This window comes from Centroberyx gerrardi, chromosome 14 (assembly GCF_048128805.1).
Source record: "Centroberyx gerrardi isolate f3 chromosome 14, fCenGer3.hap1.cur.20231027, whole genome shotgun sequence".
Lineage (NCBI taxonomy): Eukaryota > Metazoa > Chordata > Actinopteri > Beryciformes > Berycidae > Centroberyx > Centroberyx gerrardi.
In genome coordinates, this window is record NC_136010.1 from 24733705 (window position 1) to 24756832 (window position 23128).

The window sequence follows — 23128 nt, forward strand, 5'->3', positions numbered from 1 at the left end:
AAATAAAATAATTGAAAAAGTTTGACAAAACATAAGGCGAATATGGGCGAACTCCGCTGCATGTCCTGCTTTCTGTCCTGCTTTCTGTCCTTGGTTTATTAATGGTAGCGATATGACTTTGCTACAGGTGACTCAACAGGTCTAATCCACATGCTCCCTGCCTTCACAAACGCAGTATGGCATTTAAAGTCTCAAATGGGAATGAGATTTCGCCGCCGACGGTGGCTTCAAACTCCACTCCTGGCTTTGATTATGTTCATTTAATTTGACAATTTTCACTTTCACCGACTGATATTTTGGTACATGTCCTGACAGTGACAGCTTAAAGGACTACACTTACTTTCTGAGCCTTTGGCCCGTTGGTCATCACCAAATGTGACGAGAGGATTGGCAGCAAAATCATTTCTGTGGGTCTAGTACCACAGTGCAGTATGTTAAAGGATAATTCCGGTTATTTTCAACCTGAGCCTTATTTTCCTAGTTTTTGTCATCATGATAATTGATTGTGTTCAAAATTTTATTATTTCACTTATTTTCACTCTAGGCACTGCTCTCCAGTACACACACAGCAGGTCAACACAATCTCCAACAGTCAAACCCAAAAAGTGATTAAAACACGTCCTTTCAACACAATAACACTGACACTGTAGGTACACTTATTTAAATAGCTCTGATTGAACAATTACCACGACATTTCAGTTATAATAGTCCATTTGATACTTTTCTAGCGTTGCTCACACACTACCAGAGGAAGCAGATGAACGGGATCTCGTTGCATCAGCTTGAGAGCGTTCTTTGCGTTTTACTCATTGGAATGACCACATCCAAAATCATTTGTATTAATGAATCTGAAATCAATCATAACTGAACTACAGCATTTTTCGCTTTTTGTAAGTACAGTTGATGGGGTTGGACTGTTTGAGATTGTGTTGGCCCACTGGGTGTGTATTGGAAAGTAGCACTCCTGGCCGACTGGAGATACATAGAGCTTACATACATTTTTTTTTAACACAATCAATTGTCATGATGGCAAAAGGGAAATAAGGCCCATGTTGAAAATAACCGGAATTATCCTTTAAGTAATCGTAGGTGATTAGGATTATCGTAAAAATTGAGAAAATGAGAACTTTTGACCTAAATTTGACCTAAAAATTAAACAACAAAAAAATGCACTTTCAAATGCAGATCTCTCTTCCTGTGAGACTGAGTGGAAGTTGTTTTCCTGTTACAAGTGAGCGAAGTCAGACAGCTCAAGTTTTGTGCTGTTAATTTGTAAAGGACTTCACTAATGATGAAGACTGAGATTTTGTTTTCAGAAGTTATGAATCTACAGGCAATAGAATATAAACCAACTTTGGATAAAAAGTTGACTAAAAGGTCTATCTTCATACTTGCTAAACATAATGCTAATCGCCTACGGTTACAACATACTGTGCTAAAGCGTTAGCATGCGCACCAGACTGAGCCATCTACTGGAGACAAAGAGATGAGTTTGGTGACATTCCTCTCATCAGATATTGGGTAAGGTGACCAATTCAGCAAATTCTCCAAAGTCTTAGTAGTCCTTTATCATGGGTATTAGATGCATTTTGAAACTGTAAATGGTTTGTTTAAATGTGTATGCTTTATCATTGCAGCAACATAGACCTGTATTTTATGGGATCTGAAAATTGTAGAGATTGTTTTCCATGTCTTATTGTCTTCCGTGTCTTATTCTTCAAAAATCTCTGGGTATATACGTACGTGACATAATAAAAAAAGAATTAGGATTGGGACTTCAACAAAACCCATCCACTTAATTTATTAACAGTCCTACATGTCTGTTTTCTGCAAGAAATGCAGATTTGAAAAGATAAGAAAATTTGCCAACCAATGAAGTTATCTACAAAATGTTACAGACCTGTGAGTTTCTCTTACATTTTGGGGATCATAACAGGTTACATGCAATTTAGTATAAAGACAGTTGCGTAAAACGACCAACATAACATACAATCAACATAACATACAACAACCTATATAATAGATACTAGCTTGCAACCTTTATATGAAATTCCACTAGGGAAAAGTATAAATCTAGGCCTAATCTTTATAATTCACAGTAACAGTGGCCTTTCAATCATGACTTGTCTGTTCTGGCATGTACCCATGGATTGTATGACACCAGAGATAAGGATAGGGGTTCTTTAGCAGGAAGAGTATATTTAATAAAAACATATACTAAAATTTTAATAAGATACATCAAGCGTAAATGCTAAATTTCAACCCACCATTTACCTAATTGTTGAAAAGCTAGACAAGAGTATCATTATATTAATTTCAACATCAGAGGCAAAATCTGATTGCAAAAATTTGGCAAAAACCATAAGGACAGATGAGTGTTTCACAATTTGCAGCAAGTAAAAATAGAATTATTTGACAAAGGAAGTGAAGAGGAACATCGATACCATTCGCTAACCAAGTACACGTTTGCCAATACTGAGTATAAGCCTGAGTACTGACTAGGCTTGTTGATATTGATAATTTGGGCTATGCTACGATTGAGAAAAAAGACAAATCTTTCTACAGAGTGGCATTTTAAAGGCCAATTGTTGCTGAAATGACATGCATTCTCCCATCTACTTTTGTTTTATTTATAGATCAAAATGATTTCAGCATCACTGCATAGCATTATGCTAATACTTGGTCCTTGATAGCAGTGACATTAAACAATTCCAAGTACAGGTACTTCAGCTTGGCACTGAGTGAAAACTCAGCGCAGGTATCGATGCACCAACAATGACATTAAAATGCCAATTTAATTTTAAAATAAACACAAAAACTTAACAGAGTAAAAATATGGATGCATACTGTTCTCCCATAATGCCTATGATGTTAAGGGAACTCTACATGGCAAAGAAGATGGTACCAACATAATTCCAAGTAGCAGCATAGGCTACACACGGTAACACTCCCTGCTATGCATGCATATCTTCCGACTATGTAAAATAATGAAGTGATTATCAGCAACATTGTCAACACATTCTTGTCATGAGCACCCGCCAAACCTAATGCTGCCTATCCGTCCCCCTCATTATGTGAATATCAAAAAGAAATAGGTATATTCAACATTTTGGTTAATCAGCATTTGAGGCTAAACTGGTAAATTAAAAAAAAAAAAAAAGTGGTCTTCTGCCTCCTGAAGTTCAGTAATCAACTGAAAGCTATTAGCCAATGTTGAAGAGTATGATATTATTTGAGGTCTGCGCACTAACATGTAAGAGGATCAAACTTGTAGACATGTCCTCACTCTTAAGTTGGTCCAAAAGATGCCATTCATACATTTTTCTTCAATTTCAAGACAAAATCTTTCTAAATGTATTGGCTGTGATTTTGATGTCTCGTTAATATGTTACGCAAGTGATTACATGTTATTTCCAATTTAAATAAATGTTCGGCTGTTCAATCATTTATGAGAGGTGAGTGAGCAAAGAGGTCCAGGAAGTATAGATTCACAATGAAGCTGCAACAGATTTTCAAATCCATGACGTCAGTGAATGACACTCCTCAATGTTTCATTGAATACAATTCAACACATTAAAATGATCTAAAAAGTATTAAATATCTTGACAATGAGCGCACTTCTGAAGTTTCAAATTATACCAGAATCACAACGGTTGGTAGCGTGCCACTTGTGAGCACATTTGTTGGGCAATAACCAAGGAAGTTAGTTTCAATAATGTCTAGAATGACTAAATATGAGTTAATCATAAAAAGCTGTGAAAGGGTAATGGATTCTACACAGACAAGGAAACTCTACTTACAAATTCTTGGGCAAGTAGTTTACTAAATTGGCAGGAATAGAAAAACAAATTGTGAGTCAACTATGGCCTGCGCCTTTCTACAACATACAGTAAAATTTCAATTGGGTTAGTCCAATCACTCCTTACTGTACCTAATGCACTGAAAATTATCCACAAAAGATGTATCAGTTTGACAAGAAGGTACCACTACCTCTGGCATTAACTTGTCTGTGTACGCATATGTTTACTGTAATTAAAATAATTCCACTCCTTAACTGTGAGGGACAACCACTTAACATCACGTTTTTGTGATGTGATGTTCAAGTTCAACCTAGGGGAGTCGATGAATGTGTGTCAATGAGCTGTGTCATACCAAAGAACAATTAAGTATTTTTTTTTTAATTCAACGCACAAGTTTTAATATCAGCATTGTCCTCAAAAAGCTCAACATTCAAAATAATGTTAACCTGTATGCATCGCCTGCCTCCTCTTGCTGACATAATTCCCATTCCCTTCGGATGTTACGCTTGGGGTTGCCACGGAGATGCCCTCTGACCTTCGTTCTCAAGGAATCAGTGGGGGCCTGGAAGTACTCTAGTTCCCTTCGCAGGAATACCCTCCAGGCTCCTCAACAGACACAACCACGTCTCACTTCTATTCCTGGTGAGGGAGGGACAGCAGTGTTCTCCCTCTATGCTACCGTCTGGAATGAGTGTCTAAGATACAGTCTCTTTGCTGCCTCCGGGTGAGCTCCCTCCGCTTGTCACCAGATTGCGGAGCAGCTTGCGTCGTCCGGCCTGGTAGTCCTCCTCGTCCACATTGACCAGCAGTTTGATGGCCTCGTGGCCCACAGCCTGTTTGAGGGAGTCCGTGATGAAGACCCCCTTCAGGGCCTCTAGCAATGAGCCGTTGATGTAGTCCCTCCAGAAGGCATCCAGGTAGGTGAGCTCGGAGAACTTGATGTCGCAGATGATGGAGCCCAAGTCTCGGGATTTGAGGATCGTGTTGGCCTGGTTGAAGCGCTCAAACTGCCGCTCCACCGCCTCCTGCTTGTTGGAGAAGACGTTGCCCTGGAGCGCTGACTCATGCTGGCAGTATTCAGCACGAACTCGGAGGCGGATATCTGGAGGAGGGGGAGCACAGGGTAGGAGTCAGAAAGATCAAGACTGGAGTGGATACCCTACAGAGCAAAGGGAGGCCACTTTTTTCAAACTCCCACCATCTTTTTTACATGACAGACAGGCAGACAGAAAGTGGCAAAAAACATTGTGCATTGTTGTTTTTTTTAGGCATACCACATGACATGGAATGCTTTTTCTGTGAGCTGACTAACCACAATAAAGAGGAGGCATGGTTTCACACTACGTAGGCAGCTGACAGTTTACTACCACCAACAACCAGAATGAAAATGGAGAGAGTAGTGGTTAAAACAAGGATTGGCAATAAGACTTTTGTCGGCCTTAGACTTTTGCCCTCTTGATTACGTGAGGATGGAAAAACACAGACTTCAAGTCCCTATGAAATGAACTCCCATTACCTTTACTTCCTGGAGATCAGTGCATCTTTAATGGCGACCTCATGCTGCACCAGTAGACGTAAATAAAATTCCAACCAATAAAACCATCACAGATTTTTGAACAATCCGGTCCCTCCGCTCCTCCTATCAAATAAAATTGCCTTTCTTTCCCTCACTGATATTCCATTGGTTTACACTTTTGAATAATCCTTCACTGCGTTATGTCCCACCCAACATCCTGTTTCAACAGGAAATACATCAAATCAAGGAAGCAAAGATGCCGTTTCATGGTGTCTAATATTATAACAGGCTATGCTGCTGATTCCTGATGTCATGAATGGGAACTCACGCCATCCAATGTGCTCTAAAGAAACAAAAAGGATTACACAAGGTCGTGGCTGGAGAGACCTGGTCAACTTGGGCTGTACACTTTTCAGTAGAGCTGGAAGTCAGTAGGCTTCATCAGAATAAAGGTAATGGTAGGCTAGTAACTTGCATGAATTGTAGGACACGAATTCCCAAATTATTATCCCTGCATCACTATAAGTAATTAAACTTTTTAATATAACTCTTCCACCTCATCTTACTGTAAACTTGGCTCTCATTGGACATTGGCAGACTCCACTCTTGGATTAAATCTGTGATCCCACCACACGTCAGATGTCGGGTCGTAAAAATCATACATGCTGGATATGATCGGTGTGGTGGATATGGTGTTAAACGGCCTGATTATCCTTTTACTGTGCCCAGGGCCAAATAGAGTTCAGGTAACAGTTGTAAGCAAAGTGCTGCTATAAAGCTATAACATTTTTTTTCTGCAGGAGAGGTCTGTTTTCATTGTTATTAGAGTCTGACACGATCGGATACTTTCATTTGTACTCTACTAGCTGGCTGTAAGAATAAATAGGGATTGTTGTGCATTACTTTAGCAGTCTCACACCAAGGACTTTAAAATCAGTGCCATGTGCTAAAGAAGAACCAGCAAGGGACAGAAGGAATTAAAGAGAGGGATTGAATGTGAAGAGGGAGGATCATACCAGCGTCAAAAGTGCTGCCTGGCTGGAAAAATGTCATTACACAATTGCCAATGATTCCTTGGTTCAAGCTTCATTCCTCAGCTACAATTTTTAAATTGGTTAAAAAAAGAAAAAGTCTCCTTTATCATATTTTAGAGTAGTAACTTGTACCAGTGTAGTTTGACGTCAAAATGTGGAGCCATTACTCAAATTGCGTACAGGTTGGTAGGTCTGCTATTACCAGAGAACCAAACCACTTATTTCAGTTTTACCTCCAACCACTACAACACCAAAACCTACTTGAATATCACACAAATAACAGGTAATATCCTGTAATGCTTTTGATTTATTTTTTTCTACCTCTAGATCAGTGGTCTCAAACCATGTGCCATGGAGGGCCAAAACACCTTCAGCCAGAGAGGAGGAACTAATCAGTGAAATCACCTGATGTAGTCTTTGGTTTGAACAAAAACCTGCATACTCTCAGCCCTCCATGGCACCTGGTTTGAGACCCCTACTCTAGGTTGTGATTCTTCTTACCACAGGTTTGCTTCTCTCTACAGTCTGCCGAGGAGTGACTCCTCTTCCTTTTCCGGCTTGGTACAGGAGGGACTGGCTTTGTTCGGGGAGGGCCGACCTGGGGTCCCGACGGGGAACAGCAAATCACTGGCTGAGGGCCTGATGATGTGTGGGGGGGTAGAGAGTGACATTTGCTGTGATGTTAATGAGGCTATTTTTTTTTTCATCACGGTGATGTATTCGACGTATGCACACACACACACTTGTTTTACTGTACTTATGAGGAGCTTCCATTGACTGCATTTATTTACTAATACTAAACTTGCCCTCACTTCATAAAAATGTCCTCACTCTGAAGATCTGAAAGTAAAACTGAAAGTAAAACACAACACACACACACACACACAAACACACACACCTGTCCTTCTGTGAGGTGCAGCCTCCCTGCTCTGGGCTGCTCCTCTTGGGGAAACGTAGCGCACCGACGTCTCTTCCAGGTACTTGTCAACAGGGTCTGGACACACTGAGAGAAAATACAGCTGTGTCATGGCAAAAAATTTGGTGCTTCTGAGTCAAATCCTTCATCAGCATCATCTTTTGCACAAACACAGGCCTCTGTCCCATGGCTTTCATGCCATCAGTCAAAACCCATGATATACCAGCAAGGACTAGGTACCAACAACAAGCAATATTTATATGTGATAGCAGCTATCAATTCCTATGCAAACAACATGGTTTCTGCTGAGTACATTGATTCAAATGTTACTTGGCACCAGTTATCAAAGTTATTGCCTAGAAAAAACAATGAAGCTAAGTATCTCATTTGCAGTGGTAGAACATGGCTTTGGACAGGTGAGCATGTCTATCAACTGAATATTTGATGATCTAGAACTGAATGAGATTGTATGCGCAGTGAGTGATAATGGGACTTTGAATTGCACATATCAGTTATGACAGAGTTGTGTGAAAAATTGATAAAACCAGAATTTATTTAAACTCCAGGCTGTTGGTGAACTTCAGATGACCCACGTCAAAATGTCACTGAAGTGACTTTACACATTACTAGGGGTAAACCGATCAATCAGGCACCGATCATAATGGGCCGATAAACATTCATAAAAATTCAGAGTTTCCATGGCTACACTTAACCCAGTAACCTACTAAAAGTTGTTGCAGTCTAAAATGTTTGTGAATCCATATTGCTGCATAGATTGGCATCGGTTGATCTCCTTACTTGAGATCTCAGACCAGTATGGGCCCCAAAAATCCAGACTGGAACATAACATAACAGAAAGGCATTTAAACCAAACTGCTTCAGTATTTTGATCCAGGTCCGATGTGAACATGCTGCTGTACTCACCGGCCTGTCGTTTCCTGAGTGTGACGTAGGGCAGCAGGTCATGGCGAGTGATGATCCTCAGCAGCTGAAGCACATGTCTGAAGTTGGTCTCATCACAGCGACCCTGGCGCTCTAGGGCCAGCAGGAAGTCTCTGCCGCTCCTGATGCCGCCACGCTCATACTCATCAATTACGTCCACAAACAGGAAAGACAGCACCCGGACGTCCCGGTGTGTTAGCTGGGCTCCGACTATGTCAAACATGCGGTGGAGTGAATACAGCCCATGGGAGTTGTCCACCGCCTCCTCCGGCCAGGGTTCAAAGGCTCCGCGCGAAGGTCTCCTGGACGAGCTGGAGTTGGGGCAAGAGGCAGAGGCGTTCCTGTTGGCCACCTCTCCACCGGACACCGCCACGCCGGATGATCCTGGCCCGTCCGTCAGAGCTCTGTGGTGGAGAGGCTGAGCGGCCGCATTGCTCTGACTAGAGTCCAGCTGGTTAGCTTGAATGTGAGGCCGGGCATGCTGAGCAGAGGAGTTCTGGGCAAGCTGCGGAGGACTGACGTTGGCATTGGGGAGGGAAGGCTGCTGTGATGTCATCTCAGGGCCAGATGGAAATAAGGGATGCTGGAATCCCTGCAACTTCTGGAGTCTTCCACTACTCCAACAGATTAACTAGGCCTATGAACAAAAGGGGTGGGGGTGGGTGGGAGGGGCAAACTTAATGTTCACACATAACAAGTCTGCAGCCATTTTAGGACAAAACTGCAATGAGTGGCCACAATAATAAGCTTTATTCTTCTTTTATAATGCAACTCCAGACTATAGGTACGTTCACACAAAAAAAATCTCCAATACTGCGGGATGAGAAGTTACCAAAAGTCTGTACAATAAACAAGCTACTTGTGAGTCCATGTGACTTTTCTTTACCAGCCCTGGTTTGCTTGTAATTGGGCAGTGCGAACCTGAACTAACCAAATAAAAAATTGCAACAAGTAGTAAACGTGAAAAGTAAACTTCAACTTTGGTTCGGACCAAAGATAAACCATTGTAGGTGTGATTGCACCATAACTTTTTCCACTACTCGAATTGGTGCCACTAACATTAGTAGTTTATAGCAGCAGATAATTTGGTGGCACCAATATTTTCATCCAGAGACTGCTTCATATGCAGTAATTAACATGTCACAGGAAATTAATTTGTCTTTGTGCAGGGAAAATTTAAATAATGTGCTACAAAAGGTAATGAAGCACACTATATTAGGCAGCTCCATTCACATCCTCTTTACTCAAGTGAATTCTCATTTGTTTTTAACCAAAATCAAGTTATCAAGTTAGTCTGCCTTGGGACAGACCTGAAAAACTTTGTAATTACCTGGATTTTTGCATGAATTGGTCCTAAAATGTTGTCTGATCTCCAAAATTTTAAAACAATATTATACCAGCCAATAATAATAAATAAATAAACACTGTGCCTTTAAAGCAATATACCACTTAGTTTTAACATGGGGGTTATTCGGCACTTGACCACCATGAAAACCATAATATAAACTAATCACCAAGATCGGATGCAGCTGGACGAATTTGTAGCATTTGAATGAGGTCACAAAAATAGCCTGAAAACGTATATTTAACACGTTTGTAAACAGATTCAACAACAGATCCCGCTTTTAAGACAATAAAGCAGTAACTGGTCCGTCTTCATTTTGTAATTCTATTCTTGGTTACACTAAAATTAGTATTTAAAAATAAAAGTAGATCCGGTCTCCCAAACAGGAACTATCTCTCCTAAAGTATCACTCCGCTATGTTCTCTTCTATCACTAAAAATGCTATTTGGCCCATTGAAAATCACAGTAGTGGGATCTGTTGTTGAATATGTTCATGAACGTGTTTCAGTTTTCAGGCTATTTTCGTGTCCTCATTCAAATAAATGGGAAGTAGTCTGAACGCTACAAACTCAGCCGCACTGCATCCGATCTTGGTGAGTAGTTATATTATGGTTTTCATGGCGGTCAAGTGCCGAATAACCCCCATGTTAAAACTAAGTGGAATATTGCTTCAGGATTCAAGGGAACGGTGGTGTGGTGTGTGTGCCTAGTGGCCTGTGTCTGTGTGCGGAAGTGAGAGAGCTAGCTGCGTAGCTCAGTATCCTCGCAGAGAAAGAGAGAAAAGGTTGGAAATGGCAGCAGTTGATGATCACACTACCCATCCCCTACTTGTAGAGAAGACACACTTTAGCCAATATATGACGGCTTCTACCAGGATTCACCCTCAGCAGGAAGCTTTGCCACCAGCCGCTCAGAGATGGGACTCAGCTTTGCTGCCATTGAGCATGGTGGCAGACAGTGGTACTGCCCCATAGACGGCACATAGAAAAGATACTTCTCTGGCACAAGTCCAAAAAAATAATCTCTGAATTATGAATGTATTAATTGTGAAAGCCAATAAAAACAAATCACTCTGAAACTCATCAAGCCTATTTTTTTGTGACTTCTAGGCCCAATATGGGTTTTGCAGTTGCATCATAGATTTCCCAGCATCCACAACTGGCTCCATTATGAAGGTCCAATGGACAATTAGCTGCATGCAAATAATACCTAAACATAAAACAACACGTCTTTAGCCCTAGTCTCTACTCCAAAACACTCTGAGTTGTAGCTTGAGAATAGTCAGCTCAATAAACCTGAAAAAACAGTTGGTTTTTGGCTTTGATGAATAGCTAACTAGCCAGCAGGTTAATTTTGCAATGTAACCAATGTTAATGTTCATATGCAACTACTAGCCACTACCAACACTAGCTTGTAGTTGATATGTTAGCTTGTGTGAAAATCAGATCTTTTTACAACAAGACAGCGATGGTTCACTGACCATGGTTAGCTAACTTGCAAGCTGATAATATCTAAACACAAAAACAACCAGATGTATCATGGGGTCAGAAATTAACCATGTCTATTCCATTCTGTTGAGAAGGCCAAGCTGTACATTTAAATGCAATCAGCTGTTTATAGCCACTGTTGCCCAAGAGCTGAGGACCTCCAATATGGCCGCCGAGGATGTGTCAAGTCACCTGGAAGCTTTCAATACATCCATGCCAGAGGGAATAAAACGCACTCATACTGACAGAAATACATACAAGGGATGGATAAACAACTTACTTTGAAATGAGTAAGCAGCCATTTTGACATACCTTATCTCGATTTCTTAATACATCCATGATTCACCCCCAGTGGGAAAATTTGCCCCCTGGCTGAACTCAGCATGCAAGTAAATGCAAATGAATCACAGCGACATCTTGAGGCCGCTGGGCTACTATCTATATAAACGTTATGTTTAGCTAAGTAGATAGTTAAACTAGAAGCGTTTATCTTAACTAAACTAACGGTACACTGTTACAGCAATGGAGCCGAATGTTGCTGACACGAGACATGTATACGCGAGTTAGCCAGGCTGCAGCTATATCCAGCAAGTTATGGATGACTAACGTTTTCAATTGTAGTTAACGTTAACCAATGTTAGCCAAATCAGCTTAGACATATACTAGTCCCAGCTAGCTGGTTAGCGAGCTAGCTATTATGAGCTAACAGCGCAATAATTTAATGCTAACGTTAAAACGGGTGTTAGCTAGTAAGCTAACGTTAAACAGACTGCTAAAATAACGAGAGACAAAACGTTCTTTATATTAGGTTGCTATATAACCACATAGCGAATTGCCAATTGCTTCATTTTATACATGATGTGTGACTAAACAGCTATCGTTGGGCAAAATGCACCCATTCCCATTATTTGCGATTTGGTTTGTTGTGACTCTGCTCAACGCTAGCCAATGTTAGCCGTTAGCTAAGCTAAGCTAAGCCAAGTCAAGCCAAGTTGACTATCAAAAACAAGGGATGTTTCCTTGACTACGTTACCTTTGCTCCTTTTGGTATTTCCAACGATTCATACACAGCCAGCGTTCGCTAGTTACGCTTCCAGTCTCTTGTTGTGCGGTACAGCTTCTTCAAGGCCAAAAAATCAGGTTTTGTTTAATTATTTTGGTCCTTAGATAGACACTGGGAGTAAATTAACATGCCCATTTTCGTTCTTCAGCTAAAATGAAAGAACATCCAGTTCACAGTACAGTTCACTTCCGGGTGCTTTAACGCCTACAGAGGGCAGCATGCAGCATATAACTATTATACCATCATATGAAGCTCCTCCAGCCTGTCGGAGACTAGGCACACAACGCACTCTGTACCAACTGCAAAAATAAAAGTCCACACATACTGTATATCCTAGCTTTTATTATGCTCTGATAAAGCTGTATTCATCATATTAAACGACAACTTTATTACAAATACCTCTTCTCTCTTCCCTCTAGACAAAAATGCATTGCTGTTAATGTGTAAGCTATCTATGCTTTAATATAAATAAAACCTTCTCATTGTAAAATGATTTGGGGTACATAACTTCCCAGTCCGTCAGTGAGGATGGGGGCCTGAGAACTCTAAAACTTCACAGCTACAGATGAATGAGGGAATCCTGAGGTTCACTTCACTCAGTCCATAATGAAGCTCAGAATCAATGTTTTGTGTTTTTTTTCCATAGTAGGCAGCTTAAACATTTTGTAAAGCTATTCTCAAAAGGTTACCAGGCACAAATTCATTTAATTTCATAACAGTAATTGTTTAGCCTGAAAGCATATCTTTCATTGGAAATTATAAGTGAGTGGGGGGGCTCATTTGAATAGGTCTTGAGTGATTCCTTTGGAGGTAACAATGTCTTCAAAGATTCCTGTTGCCTCTTCACACTCTTTATTCTTAGGTCTGCCAGGAATCTAGGAGAAATAACATAACATACATAAGCGTCACAAGATATGATATATTTTTTTCTCCACTGTTGCCATTGATCATCAAGGTCCTAAAAATGTCAAATATTTTTCAGGATAGGCTTCAAACTTCACACTCCAATGTTTATGTTGCTACTGGTTCTATGTTGAACTATATATATTTTTAGAGCAACCGACCTCTGAATTAGGGGTGCTAAGCTTTTTGACATGGGGTCATAGTCAGTGATGTAATGGTAAATGAAAGGAGGGTAAGCATGACCTCCAGTCAGTGGTCATCATAACCACCTATATAACAATCAATTACATTTTCAGAAATGAGTTAGTTTTTGCTTTTCCCCCGTAAAAGAACATATCTTCATATAATTTATACCAATTTGATATTACTTACTATGATTCATATGCTTATAGAGGGCTAAAAATCTATTAGGCATATTTAGAAATGTGACAACTAAATGATAGCTGTTGGTCTTGTGTGACCAAAATGCATGTTAATACTTATTCTAAACATTTAATTCTGAAGTTATCACAAAATCACAATTCATATTTAATCATTAAAACAGACCTAATATGTAATATCCTAATCACTTGGACATCCTTTGAAGGGAGAAAATAATGTGGGATAAATTTGGCCAGTGAGTACCACTGGGCATTCATGCTCTTAATTTTAGAGGCTAAATGTCATCAAAAACACAGTAAAGGGTAATTTAGGCCTTCTTATTCTCAATGCCAAACTGAATGTTGAGTTAAACTTCTACCTGGTTGCACACAGCCTTTCCATATCGTACAAACGTGGCAAAGTGCTCGCAGTTGAAGGTGAAGAGTCGATATGGGAACTCCTCATCAAGGAGGGCGTCACGCCGTTGCTTCATATCCTCCGGTCCTGAGGGTCGGTAGGCATGGCGGTTGTTACTGACTGTGACATGGGCTCCTTTTGGGACAGTCACCTCACCAATAGGCATCCTGCGGATCTTGGTTTCCCCAATAAGAAGGTCCCCACATACGGGGAGAACTGTTTGCACGTAAGTGCGTACGTTGTTCATCATACGCCCCTCATCTGATAGGAGTAGGACAGATTACTTTAAGAGTGAGCAACCATTTGACAAAACCCTGAACAATTTGTCTTTCAATTTTCAGTCTCCATAAAGAAATACCTATCCTTTGGGCTTTCATCTATATATGACTGTTAAAATGATGCCCTGATACCCCAGGCTGATAGCTAGTCCAGTGGTTCTCAAAGTGGGTCCTTGAGGGGGCTCCAGAGGGTCCCCACCAAAACCAGGAATAGTTTAATTTCATTATAATTAATCCACTAGAAATGATCCCAATTAGCAAATGACAATGACAATTCTATTAACACATTTTCTCAACACTATTACAGTATCTCCCCATGTAGTGTAGACAGTTCTAATAAAATCAATGACTAAAATCTTCCCATATGGATGGGACTAAATCTGATCAATTGGAGGTCTATGGTTTAATGTGGGTCTGTTTGGAGATCCAAGACATGAAACTGTTAGAGAACCACTGAGCTAGTCTATGTCTTTTTATACTGTGTATGACCCTTTTCATTTCATGTCAAATGACAACAAATTAAATCTAACAGTACAGAAATCCTAATAATATGCATCTGATGCGCTGTATGTATGCCTCACCTGCTACAGCAAAATGGATTACATGTCCATCTTCGTCATACACTCCCCAGTGTGAATATCCAATGGGGTAGGAAAATTCTATCAAGTCTCCAAACTTGGCAGTGGATACAATTTCTTCAATCTGTGGTCATTATAACACATGCATCATAGTAAACAACAACAAAAGAATCTGCTGCAGATAGCCCATGCCTCCACCCTGTTACTTCACCAATCCAGTTTCAAAGCAGGTTTAGCTACATTACATTCAGGCTCAGTGAAGTGAAAGGTTTTTACATTATTTTCTCCCACACATTATTCAGTAATGATAATTACTATTCATGGCAAAGAAAAGTGATCACTGTTGTTGTCATAATGCAGTTTTAGTTTAATAGACATCATATAATATTTTAGAAAAAGCAAATACAACATTTAGTTGGCAATCTCACATTGCTGTTGGCTGAACTGACACGGCTGCATTAGCACATAACTTATCTAACTTATGAACAAAGCATAAAATGCTTTTTAACCATGCTGCATTTAGCGGTCTACTTTCCTTACACTTTCCTACAGGTCCAAAAGTTGACTTATTACATTGCAAGCACATTACTATCTACAGCAGCTCTCTTACGTTATAAAATTATAGGTTAATCATACACAAAATCATTTTTCACTTTCAGACAAATCTCAACATTATTATTTCTGTGCAATTCAAAGCAAAATTCAGCATCGGTCTTTCTATTCACGATTCTTACCTGCTCCTGGTAATCCATAGTGAACTGGCAGTTGGTGTCTGTGTTCTGAAAACTATTGCTCATAAGGTAGTCCACCCTGCAGGGCGTGTTGCGTGAAAATCTGGTTTGGACTGACAGTGGTTTGTAAATAACTTGAGGTGAAAGCAAGACACCTGCCTGAGCTCACACACTAAATTCAAAATGTTTCTTCATACAAGCATGACACACATTAACACATTAACAAAGTTTAGCAAAGTTTATGAAGAATTGTGAATACTATTAATATTTAACATTTGCATTTGGTCATAACTGTTTTGCTCTTCATTGAAAATGTAAAAAAAAAAAAAAGGAAAAAAAAGATAAACTGCATCAGTTCATGTCAATCATACCTTAGTAAATAACCACAATCATACAAATCATTCCCCTCAAAAGGACTTTTTAATAGGTCATCCTTTCCATGCATGGGAAGCTTTAATTACTAATATAATTTTAACCAATCATAATGGGACCTTTTAACAGCCTTGTTTGTCTCTACTTAATAATAGCTGCCACAGCTTGCTCTGGTCTGGTCAAATAAATCTTAATTCCTAAATTTTTTTATTTCATCATTTTTCAAGTGTGGTAGCACTCCCATAATGCATTTCCACCAGGGTGACTTGCATTCCGCTCATATAGGTCATTATTACTTATAGTTGCCAAACTGTATGGCCATTCCTCCACTGACACAGCGGAAAGTGGCGGGCTGCACCTCCCAGTACTGGATGGGGTTGCTGAACAGACTGATGCCATTATAGAAAGTCCTCTTCATGCTGAAGCTCGTAGGGCAGAAGTCATTCACATCCACACTGCTGATGTTGTTGGAGTGCAGGTAGACCACCTTGTGGAAGAAACAACCGAAGCAGGTATAAGCACTGATGAATACTGCTGTAACACAACAAAGAGCTCTAGCTTTGTAAACAGACACAATTTTGGCTTTCTCCACCTTGTCAGCCCTGCGCTAATAATCACTACTTTGAGTTAGTGTAGATTTTTTATCCCCCCTCCTCCTGACCATCATTTCCACCTTACCTGCAGGTGCTTCATCTCTGGTAGACCAGCAGGCACATGAGAGAGCAGGTTATTGTTCAAGTGAAGCTCACGTAGATTCGGCACATAATACAAGCTGCCACGATCAATATGGCGGATCTGGTTGTAGCCGAGGCCCAGCCTAGTACCAGGAAGCAAGTGCACACACATATACAATTATATAAACACACACAATAAGTGTGGACCCATGCAGACACTCACACACAGACAATTGCAACTAGTTGTAAAATTAGTGTTATGCTGACTGAACACTTTGTAAGCCTTTTGACTTCTTTCAGTGACAAATCAATGTTGTGCAAATTGAAACATAAGTCTACCATACATATATTTTACTTAGAATTTCATTTTCTCTGAGCTTGACCTACCTGTACAGTTCTGAATGTTGTATCAGGTCTTCCAACTCAATGGCCTGAATTTGATTTTGATCCAGATGCAACTCATGGAGACTATAAGGGAGGTCTGATATGTGAGAGAAAAGCAGGTGTGGGCTGTTATTTATGCTGATATTACTTGCTCCATAAGTTATCTATCATAACCCTAACCCTAATCCTGCCTGGGACACTGTCAACCATCAAATGCTCCTCACCACCTTTTGCTGACCTGGAGATTTCCAAATCTGCACTCGGTTTTCCTCCTACCTGTCGGACTGCAAGTATATCATGTATAATGGAGAGATACTCTCCTCTCCACTGGGGTTCCCCAGGGCTCAGTCCTGGGCCCCCTGCTCTTCTCTTTCTCTACACTAGATCATTTGGCCCTGTCATCACACACGATAACTTCTATCATTGCTATGCTGACTTCCACCAACTCTACTTTTATTTTCCATCCTCTGACACTCAGGATGAGCGACGCAGCTCTGCTTGCCTCGCTGACATCTCCAGCTGGATGTCTGCCCACCACCTCAAATTCAATCTCAAGACTGAGCTGCTCTTTTCCCCTGGAAAATCCTCCCCTCTCCAAGACCTCTCCATCACTATTGACAAGACCACGCTACAACTGTGAACTTCCCTTAATGTAATAAAAAAAAAAAGAATAATAATATTGTAATATTGTATATTGTATCCTGTTAACGGAATAATAATATTCCCATTAATGTATATTAATTAATTTATATTTGTAATGTATGATATAATAACTTTTTCCTGTTAACATAATAATTATTACATTAATAGGTTAATTACATTAACAGGAAGGTAAAAAAAGTTTTCAAAAATGTATATGAACTGATAATGTAATAATAGTCAAACTTCAATACGCAACTGTCACCCATTCACACATTTTGTGATTAACTATGATGCTATATCTAAAAAAGAATGAATATGTGTGGAAGAGATCTTTGGTGATTATTGAAAATGGCTTACATTGCCAATCAGAGTGCTTCAGCATTACACTCAAATAGTTGAATCACCAAGGTTATATGTAACATAGTAAACATACATTTAGCCTATTTTTTCTTCAGAAACCATCACTGCCCCAAGTGGGACCCGTGGGCCATGTATATCGCATGTATGCGTCTTGCTATCCTGTCCATGAATACCACAAACAGGAGGAGGGACAAGGTGAACCCTTCTTGGACTCTGATGTCCACTTTGAAGCTTGACTTAATGCCACACAGTCCGTGTGTAAAGGGACAGAATGGCTCGCTACAGCAACCCTAGCACTTCATACTCCCGCAGCACACTCTGCATCCCACAAGGTACCTCACAGAACATGGTTGTAGGCCTTTTCCAAATCCACAAAGCACATGCAGACAGGATTAGCAAACTCCCATGACCGCTTGATTATCTGTTAGAGAGTAAAAAGCTGGTCCACTGTTCTGTGACCACAACAGAAACCACATCGTTCCTCCTGAATCCAACAATGAACAATCGTCTGAGTCTCCTTACAGCACCTTGGCATAGGCTTTCCCAGGGAGGCTTAGCAGTATGATTCTTCGATAGTTGGAACGCACCCTCCGGTCCCCTTTTTTGAAGATGAAGATCACCACCCTGTCTGCCAATCCAAAGACACTATTCCTGAAATCCATGTGACACTGAAGAGACATGTCAACCATGACACCCCAACAATATCCAGAGCCTTCAGCATTTCAGGACAGATCTCATCCACACTTGGCGCCTTGCCAATGAGGAGATTTCTAATTACCCTAGTGACTCCTGCCACTAAGATAGGCTTAGACCCTCCTGAATCTTCCAGTGCTGCCTCAGAACATAGGGCATGTCTGTCAGGTTTAGCAATTCCTGTAGGACAATGGAATGGGTACATGGAGCCCTCTCCAGCACTCCAAACTGTTGCTGGGCGCACACACAGAAACAACAGTCAGAGTTCCTCTCCACAGCTCATAGTTGCATTGAGGTGACCCTCTCGTCCACAAACTACAACTGTTGAACTGATGAACTTGGGCTGCATCTAGAGAGGTTGCAGTCCACATGCCAAGAGCCAGTTTCCATTGCCAAGGTCCATGGTGCCTAGGTCTGCTCCACCACTGCCCTTTGCCCCATAAGCATTGCACCCAACCCCTACCTTCACCTTACGGGTGGTGAACCCACAAGGCTTAATATTCAGCTGCTTATCATTTTGACACTTGGTTCTGATGCAACATCTCACATTCCACTTTGAAGCTACTGCATCGAGAATTTGCCCTGATTAATTCTAGGGCATGGACATGGCACATAAGGACATGGGATGCATTACATTACATCACATCTAAATAAACCAGTTGACCACTGAGACAGTGGAACTGGTAGAAATGGAATGGTTGCCCTCATACATAGCAGTTAAGTGTGAAGGAGCAGGTAGGGAGGGAGCCATTTACAATAATCACCAAAGATCTCCTCTATACATATTCATCTCTTTTTTAGATGTAGCATGATAACTAATTACTACATTTGTGAATGGGTGACAGTTATGTATTGAATTTTGTGATCTGGGAATTGAAGCTTATTTTGCTGTTTCACTCATTGTAAATCTCTCTGGATAAGAGTGTCAGCTAAATACTTACAATGTAATGTAAATATACTGGTTTAGTGAACTTTTACCTTTTGGAATGCCTGTGAGTTTAGCCTCTGAAATGCGCAGGAACTTCAGATTGAGTCCGTCAAATGCACCTGGCTCCAAACCACTGTTCTTGATAGGATTACGACCCATCTCTGTGTTTAAAAAAAACATCAAACAAAAGAACTTCAACATTTGCAACAACTCAGTGGCTGGCCACCAAGAGAACCTCATAGAAACTTGTTGCTTGCTCAACTGGGACTAAAGATACTGATGTTTTGAAATACATAACTTTTAGAGGCACCATTATCAACCAACAAGCTGCCGTTCCTAACACAGGAAGAAAGTCTCACCAATAACATTCATGCTGAACAGACCAGAGAATGCCCCAGATGCTACTTTCTTAATGTGATTGTCATGGATTCGGAGCTCCACCAAAGAGTAGGGGAGGTTCTTGGGAATAGCAGTCAGCCTGTTGTGGGAGAAGTAGAGCTTCTGCATGCGGCTGAGGGGCAGGAAGGCACGTGGGTGGACCTTGGAGATCAGATTGTTCACCAGCACCAGAGCCTGCCACCAGGAGGGAAAACAGACAGAAGAAGGTCAATGGAGTCTAAGTGATAGTGATGAATATTGTGAAGTTAGCCAGACACATTCATCAGCTTAATCTGCTAAAGTCCAAAGGAAATCAAACCCCTAGTATTGATGCTGTGCTCTCTGTTGGCATGGTCAACAAGCCTCAGCCAGTATATTTAAGGCAACTGGTGACATTTTTATTCTCAAACTTGCGAAACATACATTTTTTGGATAGATAATGTAAAATGTCACTAAAACAATGATATAAAGTTATAGTAAAATCACCATTGGCCTTTAGCCAAAAAAGACGTATCCAGCTCAGTTTGGTTCTTACATAGAGGTTGCTCAATCCCTTAAAGTCATTCTCTCTGATCTCTGTGATATGGTTGCCTTGCAGGTCCAGCAGTCTGGTATCAGGGGGGATATCATGTGGCACGTAATGTAAACCTTCAGGGAAACACACAGAAGATGAGCCACACCAAGGGGATAACCACATGCAATGACACATTATACACATTTTCAACCACAGCAGCACCCAGTAGGATAGGTACAGTTACAACTACTCATCGAAACTGATATTTTCTGACAGATCTGCCATTGAAAAAGGCAATATTTAACCTCTTAAAGAGAGTTCTGCACAGACTGAATGCTTTTTAAGTTGAAAGGCTACTTTTATAATCGGACTGTAATTTAGTAAACACTAGGGTAATGCTGTGTGGCTATGGTTTGTGTGAGCGTGCTGCACTTTGTTGTTGTGACTATATAATTTGCTGCAAAAAAGAAAACCAAGTCTCCACGTTGCATTGGAGCAAGGGTAAGGGAGACAGTGGTGATGTAGCTGGGTAGAAACTACCGCTGATACATGTATACAAACAACTACAGTATAGACAATGTTGTTCCCGTAATGGTGGGTGAAGCAAAACATAAATTGTGTGTAATTTTCCATTCACTTATATTTTGTTTAATCTAAGGCATCATACAAACCCGATCACACCATTCCAAAATCATCCAGTAGATATCATGTAATTATAGACACCATCTGTTCACTCACCCAGGTCAGAGCACTGCACTACCTTGAGGTGGCACTGACATCCAAATGGACAAGTTGGGTGTTCTAACGGGTGAACTTCCTCGAAGGCTGAACCTTCCTCATCGTTCATCATCATCATCATCAGGCTTTCGACATCAACGCTCTTGCCCAGGTGTGGGAGACCCCTCTGTTTGAAGGGCAGGGCGATGGAGGGGGCGGGCAATGGTGCTACACACACCAGGAGGAGGAGGATGGAGATGGGATGCATGGCTGGACCTCTTGTCTGGATTTGACTCTGTTGCTGTGGATGAGGCGTAATACAAGAATGGCAAAAAAAAAAGTGTTTTTAAGTTCATACATATTTCATCAACTCCCTTCTCCTAGGTTCATGCATTCAGTGTATTCCTAAAGACAATCTGCTGCATCTAGAAGTATACAGCAACGCAGCCAATCATTGCTCCAGATATAATTTCACTTCATCTGCACTGTACACAAAAGCAAAATGCAGTCCAAAAAACCTATTTGCAGCCATTGGCAAAGTCCTCCTTCATTTCAGTGATATGTATCCCTGCCTTGTATATGGTTATTTGCATAACGCAGGCTCAAAATTTGGGACATGATCTATCTTCATGGCACTGCCTTTTCTCACTCTAAAAGCCCGTCTCCTTCCCCCCGTCAATTAAGTGGTTTGAATTGAAATGCTGTGAAATGATGGAGTGGGAAGACGATGCGGTCTGAACACCATGACATCTGTTCTCGTAACTTTGTTCCCTCAGTTCAGAGACACATTTCACCCTTTACTTATTTCAATTTGAACATCTTACATTAGGGAACAGATTAGAATAGATCCAGAAGTAGGAAATTGTGTTTGAAGACATGGATTGTGCCTTATTTTTAGTCTATTTGTCAGTTCATGCAGAACACTTGTTTCTAGTTAACTGGTGAAAAATCAACTAAAACTGTGATGACATGAGAGCAAATGAGAGCATATTCTTCTCTGTTGAGCTGAGGATCCCTGTGTGTGCCACGTGTTGTGAATGGCTTGCCCTCCTTCTGTTCTCCGTCGCCAGGGAGAAACGCCCACACCCTTTACCACAGCAAGGCCCATAGGAAGCCACAAAACTGGCCTCTCTCATAGAGGAGTTTTATATAGAACAACTCCAAAGCCATCTTGGTCACTCCTTTCCAAAGCAGTCAGCACAGGGTCAAGGCTCATATGCATTAAGTCTCTGGAAGTCAGAGATTCACGGAGGATCACGGCCCTCCAATGTCATATTTATTAGGATCTGGGAGCCAAAACAAATCCTTTATTTGCAGGACAAGTGTCAGCCTTGATTTCTTCAAAAACTTAAACAAGTGGCTTAGGTTGGTGAAATTAACTCTATACTGTTCACATGTTGCTTTTCAACTGTCTGCAGTCTTTTTCTTTCTTTTTTTTTTTTTTTTATCTCTGAGCATCACTGAACCTAATGAAGCCTCCCCCTACCCTCCCACTCCCAACACACATACACACACACACACACACACACACACACACACACACACACAACAATAACACAAAATAACACAAAAGTTAGTTCATTAACTTTGCAGTCAGTATATGTGATGCCAATGTGTTAAATTTTCACTTCACATTCAATCCGGAATTTAAGCAGGGTGACAAACAGCATGTAGTATCATTAAACACATAAAGTTTTGTTTTAAACGCTGGTTGTGCCAAATAGCTGTTTGTCATGATAGGTTGAAGTATCGATGTCAAAGACCTAAAAAACCTACATCACTGGATCAAATTTGTCTCTTTGAACTATCACTCATCAATAATGCAAACAACTAAATAGTAGTTTAAGCATGGAAGTGAAAAGGCTTTGAAATATACATACCGATTCAGCTTTAGACAAATGAGGCAAGTCCTCCTAAATCCAAAAGATTACTCACTAATGGACAGGTTGTACTGGAAAACACCCGCTTTACTTTTTCATCTTATTGGCTGAGGTGAACGCTGTCTTCCAGCAGAGAGAGAGAAGAGCTCTGCACAGTATGTGCTGCAAAGACTGACCCACAGAGAGAGAGAGAGAGAGAGAGAGAGAGAGAGAGAG

General features: G+C 40.7%; 2 protein-coding genes across 4 annotated transcripts; both read right to left on the minus strand.

The window, feature by feature from the left end:
* Positions 1-1327: 1327 nt before the first annotated feature.
* Positions 1328-12238, minus strand: dedd (death effector domain containing). Of its 2 annotated transcripts, XM_071926185.1 has the most exons (5): positions 12074-12238; positions 8191-8845; positions 7249-7353; positions 6852-6989; positions 1328-4902 (listed from the first exon to the last, which is right to left on the minus strand). In XM_071926185.1, the coding sequence occupies exons 2-5, from the start codon at positions 8762-8764 to the stop codon at positions 4496-4498; spliced, it is 1224 nt and encodes a 407-aa protein (XP_071782286.1). In that variant the 5' UTR covers positions 8765-8845; positions 12074-12238; the 3' UTR covers positions 1328-4495. The 2 variants fall into 2 exon arrangements, with proteins under 2 accessions (XP_071782286.1, XP_071782287.1); XM_071926186.1 differs by lacking the exon at positions 6852-6989.
* A 2404-nt stretch (positions 12239-14642) lies between these two features.
* Positions 14643-23065, minus strand: bgna (biglycan a). Of its 2 annotated transcripts, XR_011785546.2 has the most exons (9): positions 22913-23065; positions 21054-21333; positions 20337-20449; positions 19783-19996; positions 19474-19584; positions 16804-16897; positions 16421-16559; positions 15374-16229; positions 14643-14763 (listed from the first exon to the last, which is right to left on the minus strand). XR_011785546.2 is itself a non-coding variant. In XM_071926189.2 (8 exons), exons 2-8 carry the CDS (start codon positions 21298-21300, stop codon positions 16035-16037), a joined length of 1113 nt encoding a protein of 370 aa, XP_071782290.2. In that variant the 5' UTR covers positions 21301-21333; positions 22913-23065; the 3' UTR covers positions 14983-16034. The 2 variants fall into 2 exon arrangements, 1 of the variants encoding a protein (XP_071782290.2); XM_071926189.2 differs by lacking the exon at positions 14643-14763 and having other exon boundaries at positions 14983-16229.
* Between the last annotated feature and the right edge of the window lie 63 nt (positions 23066-23128).

Coding starts and splice junctions, on each gene's coding strand:
- bgna (XM_071926189.2), bottom strand. CDS start 21,300: ATGCATCCCATCTCCATCCTCCTCCTCCTGGTGTGTGTAGCACCATTG. Junction 16,898..19,473: donor ACTCACAGGCATTCCAAAAG/GTAAAAGTTCAC, acceptor CTCACATATCAG/ACCTCCCTTATAGTCTCCAT. Junction 16,560..16,803: donor CAACATTCAGAACTGTACAG/GTAGGTCAAGCT, acceptor TCCTGGTACTAG/GCTGGGCCTCGGCTACAACC.
- dedd (XM_071926185.1), bottom strand. CDS start 8,764: ATGACATCACAGCAGCCTTCCCTCCCCAATGCCAACGTCAGTCCTCCG. Junction 7,354..8,190: donor ACTCAGGAAACGACAGGCCG/GTGAGTACAGCA, acceptor ATTTTCTCTCAG/TGTGTCCAGACCCTGTTGAC. Junction 4,903..6,851: donor TAGAGAGAAGCAAACCTGTG/GTAAGAAGAATC, acceptor CCCCTCCTCCAG/ATATCCGCCTCCGAGTTCGT.